The 6000-nt window shown below is 47.0% G+C and overlaps 1 protein-coding gene across 2 annotated transcripts in view; it reads left to right on the top strand.

The window, feature by feature from the left end:
* The first annotated feature begins 4049 nt into the window (after positions 1 to 4049).
* LOC142579865 (KICSTOR complex protein ITFG2-like) overlaps positions 4050 to 6000 on the top strand; it is a 196717-nt gene continuing 194766 nt past the window's right edge. For both annotated transcript variants that reach the window (XM_075690494.1, XM_075690495.1), the window contains exon 1: positions 4050 to 4237. In XM_075690494.1, the coding sequence (XP_075546609.1) occupies positions 4142 to 4237 (96 nt within the window). In that variant the 5' untranslated portion in view covers positions 4050 to 4141. The remainder of the gene's footprint in view (positions 4238 to 6000) is intronic.

Below are 6000 nucleotides of genomic sequence, written 5' to 3'. Positions count from 1 at the left end.
ACCCACACGCCGCTCGGCCGATCCCCTTTCTTGGATGTATGTCATAATATGGAAGTCATCATCACAATGAACATGCCGACACGCCGCTTGGCAGATCCCCTTTCGTGGATCCCCTTTCGTGGATGTGCCGTAGTATGAAAATCGCCATCGTAATCAACACGTGGCGACCACCCGAAGGAGCCAGTTGGTGTTGGCACGGGAGAAGTATACATATAACTTTTTTCCTGAAGTTTGCAGCCCATCTATAAGAAGTACATATGCTGCTGAGGAGTAACGGCAAGAATTGATGAAGCAGCTAAATGCATGCGTATGCTGCTTTCCTGATTTTTAGGTATTTTCTATAAGATCTGCAGATTTTCCTTTACTGTTTGTGCCGTTTCCACGAGTGGTTTCCCATGTATTTACGAAAATAGGTAGTGCGCTTTTGGGGTGATGATTAGAGGATTGGGCTGTTGTGCCTGCGGGCCGCCGTTGAAATCCCGCCGCGGGACGCGCTTCTGCCTTTTTTTTTATATGCGGAAGCGTCAAATGGCCCATTGAGCGAAAAAGCCGGCGGGTTCTGTAGCAGCGTAAATTGCGATTGGCTGCGACGACACGGCACGAGCGCGTTCCCATGGCTGCGACGACGTAACGTCACGAGCTCTACTCGCGCGCTCGTGACGTTGGCTCGCGCTTGCTGGCTCTGGCCTCAATGGAGCAGAGCGGGCGAAAGGGAAAATCTGCTGCCTCGGTATTGCGTCAGGGAGAGGGCGTCGCCTCGACGCCACGTCACATTTGCTCTCACAAGTCTGTTATCCGCTCGTTTCTTTGTCTGCGCAAGCTCTCGCCTGCGTTCTAACTGAACCTCGGTAAGGCCAAATCAAAACGCGCCAAGCGTCTCAACGCGCTGTTTGCCCGCGAGGCGTTCTTAGCTCGAAGGACTGCTCAACGACGCTCAATGGGACCGTTTCGCATTCATAACTGATAAAAAGTGCCTTAGGTGTCCTAGGATTTTTTTATAATGAAATTGAATTTATTCTGCGGGAACCCGACCAGCGACCGACACAGGCGAAACCATGAGGTGGTAGGCGGACAAAGCTTGGCTTTAAAAGTATGTGTTAATTGTGACTGTGCAGGAGTGGGAGAAATACAAGCGTGCATAGAAATTGCTACAGAGAGAAATTGAGTGCTTGTTGGCCAGAACTGATGAATTGATGTTCCGCGAAAGTTGCGTGGCATTCCGTTGATAGGAACGGGTATTGCTTTAATGAAAGCGGAAATCCGAAGTCTGACAAAACCACAGGTCGAGGTCGATTAAATATAGTGCAAATCGATCGGCTGGAAAGGCGCACAAAATTCGCCCGCAAAGGACTATGCAGTAATTAAAATTTCCGATCAGGATTTTGAGCGCCTATTGTACGCCACATTTTCACTATGCATACATGGAAAATACAGCTTCGAGACATACATGTAACACAGGAAAATGGCATGAAAGCAGTTAAGCAGAAATTTTCCCCCATATTCCTCCACAATTGATTAGGCGATCGCTCCAGCTATCCAGCGAAGCCTTATTTCCCTACGCACTCATCCATACACACGCATATACAATAAATTCGCACGCTCGATGTCCGCGTGCAGGAGGCGAATGTGTCGACGTACCCGCACACATCCCAAGGCACGCACACATAGGCATCCATGCAAAGGGGACCACGCCCCCTCCCCCCCGCTCTCTCTGGATTACTAGGCGGGGGAAGGGTCGTTATGGAGTTAGTTGCATGTCCGATGAGCGCCTTCGATGGATGATTTTGCTTTTTGTTGAGCAAAACACCGCTGTTTTCCAGATATATCTGCTTCGACCATTCAACCTTGGTCAAAAGAATGCAGGCTTTTACTTTAAGATTCTGAGGACAGAATGCATAGACACTTTTCAACGAGCAGTCGTCTGCGGACCGCTTATACCACGGGACGCCACAGGCTCGCCGCCATTGAACGCCTTATGAATCGACTGAGAGCAAGCACGCAGATATCAGCCGCCGGCCGCCGCTCCAGGCAGGGTTCCACCGAGAGCCCGGAAATAGCTTAGTACTATTTATTTAAAATGTGGAAGAGGCAGGGACCTGCTCGAACTGCAAGAACTGCGACAGTGAATTGAATGTGTGTGATAAGACAGTGCTTGGGCTTCGTATACTATAGTTTGGCCGTCACACATGTATATAGTCTCATCCTTCAAAACGTTACTCCCCAACCCATTTTGAAAAGCCTGCGCACGCCTACGCGGTTACAGCCAAATGAAAACACTTCGCCCGTGGGAAATCCAAAATGATGTCCCAATATACGAATGTAATTTCTGAGACAAATGGGACATCCGGTACGTGTACGTCCGATTTTAGATACCCTACTGCTCACGCATGAATATAGTTAGATTGTGCTTCCAGAGGCTTTTTGTCTTTCAGTTTTCTTGAAAATGAATTATGTTTTTTCCAATGTTCAAATTATAATACAAAGCTATATCCCCTGTCTAGTTCTTACGCGTATACAGTGCTTTGCGTATTTTATAACGCAATTTACTCTGAAAGTTCCAGTTAGTCAAAATGCACTCGATGCCGCCGGGCAAGCGGCATCTTGGTACACTGAAATTTCGGGAAAGGAGTGCAGGGAAGCACGTGCCCGGTTTGCCCCCCCCCCCCCCCTCCTGGCTACACCCTGTACTCGATCGCGTCAAAATATAAGTACCTAATACATATGTAAGTGCTCTTGCGCACTCAGGCGTTGTTCGAAAAAAGTCTGAGGATACCTAAGCACTTCTCACGCGTTGTGAATTCTATAGCATGAATGTCATGTTGAACGCCGCTGAGCGGTTTTTCGAGTTTTGCGTTGCGAGTAATGCTTGCGTTAATGCTCGTTCCGCCCGCCGTGTGTTGGGCGAGTTGACGACGATGGTGGATTTCGCTGCCTGCCGTTCGTTCGTTCTGCTGCGTTCTACGGCTCCCTTCAGTCTGCGGTATACTGGCGATGACCGCGGCCACGTTTCGCCATTGCCGAGGTTGCGGCGGTCGACCATGTAGACGCTTCAAACTCCATAACGGTACGTGCTGCCCGAACTAGCGAGCAGCATCAGCCTACGGTGCCAACGCCGCAGGCCACGGAGAGAAGGAGATTCTTGTTGATGGGAAGGAAAGGTTGGGGTAAAGTGCAGCGCAGTAACTGTCTCTCAGCAGAGGACACCTCAACCGCGCTGCACAGGGGGTAGGGAATGAAAGTAGGCCACGGACGTTTCGCGGCGGCCGCCGATGTAGACGCTTCAAGCGGTACTTGCTGCCCGAGCCAGCAAGCATGAGCCAGCACCACTCACTATATTATGGCTGTTACAGACACCGCTGGCTTTTTCGCTGAATGTGCAATTTGAAGCTTTTGCATCAAAGCACATACGTCAAACTCGCAATGAGTGGTCTGGGATCCCGCTGGCGCTTTCGAATCTCTCCGCTCCGCACGCCGATCACGCGTCCACGTGGCCGTCCATGTCACGGCGCTCCAAATATGCGTTCCAATTTGCTTTGTCGTGGAAATATGGTGCGATCCCAATGATCGGCCAACGGAGCTTTCATGACTTGAGCGAAGACTCTACCATGACTCTACCATAGACTCTACGGTTCTAGTTCGGCCGAAGGGAAAGTAAGGTTCCGCCAGTAATGCTAGTGCCCTCTATTTTCGTTTTCTCACCTGCACCTCCACACACTGCGCTTTACGAAAGTGCTGTGTCTCAATCATACAGAAAACATAATACGTGACAAGAAATAAATTTGCGCATGGTCTAGTAAATCTACAGTACGTCAAATGTGTGAGCATGGAAGGGGGTGGTAACAGAGTCCTTGCGGTAGCAAACAGCCTGCACGTGTCTGTATTCATGCAGCATTTCTTTTGGCTTCAACTAAACTCTGAAGTTTCACTCACGGGCTTGTATAATAAGTTATTATTTTTTATTTTAATATATATTTATGTGAATGAATATTTTATGTACTACGTAGTACATGTTTTCTGCCACCAGGTGATTCCAACAAAGTCTTCAACATGGCGGCTAGCAGCTGAGTTTTGCTAGCCGCGCCGTTTGTTTTGCTTTTCGTTCACGAATATCTGTTCGAAGACCTTGCAGTTAGGATTCAAGATGAGAGCCGTTTCATTTCTAGATAAAGTGGAGTATGAATTTATTGGCAACTTTATGCAGCACGCAATCTGCCTGGGAGATGTCGACAACGACAAGGTGAGGCTTTTATCGCGTTTCCACATATCCTCCATCAACCAAAGACGTCGCCGTGTGCGATATCGAATCGAGCCAGAGTTCTTTGTCTCACTAAGGCATATTGAAAAGTGCCATCTCAGCCTTATAAGTAGTGAACGTCTGAACAGCTGTTATACAGTAAGATCGTCGTGGTTTCCGTGTTATTCCGGCTGGGTCCCGGTAAGGGAGGCGTGGTTCTTTGTACTTTTGTTGCACTGTGTTTTGCTGTACTGACTGCTTATATTTAACCTTGTTGCTACTTAACTGTTCGTTCATTCGACGTTATAGAAAGGAAACCTTTCGGTAAAGTTTGTGTTTGCTAAAAAACTTCTAAATGTGACCATGTCATTTACAATGTGTTGACACCACGTCGCGGTATGCTGAGACCAGACACGCTACAGAAAAACGGTAGCCGGTTACTATTACTATTACATATTTCAAAAATATAATTGATTACAGTTACGAACTACAGCCCCGCGAAAACAACTGATCAATTACTAAAAAGTGATACATTATTTTGCCGTTAATTTACACCCTACCTTTATTAACATTGCACATAGTAAATAGAACGAGCTGGACTGGCTCATCCTGTGTGTCCTCTGCAGCCCTTCAAACGTTGTTTATTTTTCCCTAAACATTGTTTTCCATAATTTCCTTTGGTATAAAGTCGTCCCTGGTCTTCTTGTAAAGCCGTTTGGCAGCGACACTGAAAACTCGATGTGCGCGCTGGAAAGAAAGGCTGCGTTGTAATACACGAACATGTTGCTCACAAAATAGGACCTGCTAATACACCACCATGGTTATTGAAGACGGGGCATATCGATTCTCCGAGTTAGTAAACACTGAACACTTTCTGTAGTCTTGCCCAAAATATCGAGATGGAAAGAATACTTCGCTTGAGAACCCAAAAATGAATGACCTTCCGCATGCGTGCCTGCTACACCTTGTGTTCCCAGAAGGGTCAGTTGTAGCCTGCAAATAAGATTCAAACTTTCTTCTTTTATTCTGAGAGAGAATGGTTTGAGGGACATGTGGGGACATACCGGAGTAACATTGTAAGAGACACTCAGGGGCAGCAATTGGTGGCCTTGACCACCAGGCTGAGTCCCCTGTTACTGCAGCCCGCCACCACAATATTGTAGTTACTCCATGCCACAATTCTTGAGGTCTGGGTTTTCTGTGAAGCACAGCGCTTTATTGTTGCTGGGGCTAGAAGTAGGTGCTCTCAACAAGGCTAGCAAAAAGCTGAAAAATAGCCCATAGGTGATTCCCTGGCATCAACGTTCGAAGAGGCCGTTGCTATCAAGCCATGGAAGTGCAGTTTCAATTTGTTGACTAACACCTACCGGGCCTCCCCTCCCAGCGCCCTTGATTCAGTAGCCATTAATATTTAAATGACTAATTGAAATGGATCTCAACAAACATTCACATTCCTTAAAAAGGTAATTTATTATAAAGCTGCGTATTATTCAGCCCATTATATACTGGTCGTGGGTTATAGTTGCAAAAATGAGTTATATGAGTTGCATATATTTTAAACAGATAAAAATGTAAGTGTTTAACAGCCAAAAACTTTTTCTCGGAGAAGTCGCTGACTGCACTGAATGGAAGACTTGAGCAGCAGCAGAGGTCAGACTTCCTATAGAGAGGTATGCAAATCTGAAAGCCTGCTATGCTCAGGTGATCCAGGCACAGCAGCAGCACACCAATTGTGGGAAGACTGTAAACCATGTATATGTTTCCAT

Source organism: Dermacentor variabilis, chromosome 4 (assembly GCF_050947875.1).
Source record: "Dermacentor variabilis isolate Ectoservices chromosome 4, ASM5094787v1, whole genome shotgun sequence".
NCBI classification, from domain to species: Eukaryota; Metazoa; Arthropoda; class Arachnida; order Ixodida; family Ixodidae; genus Dermacentor; species Dermacentor variabilis.
The sequence above is the reverse complement of the archived record's forward strand: the minus strand, read 5'-3'. Positions and strand labels throughout refer to the sequence as shown.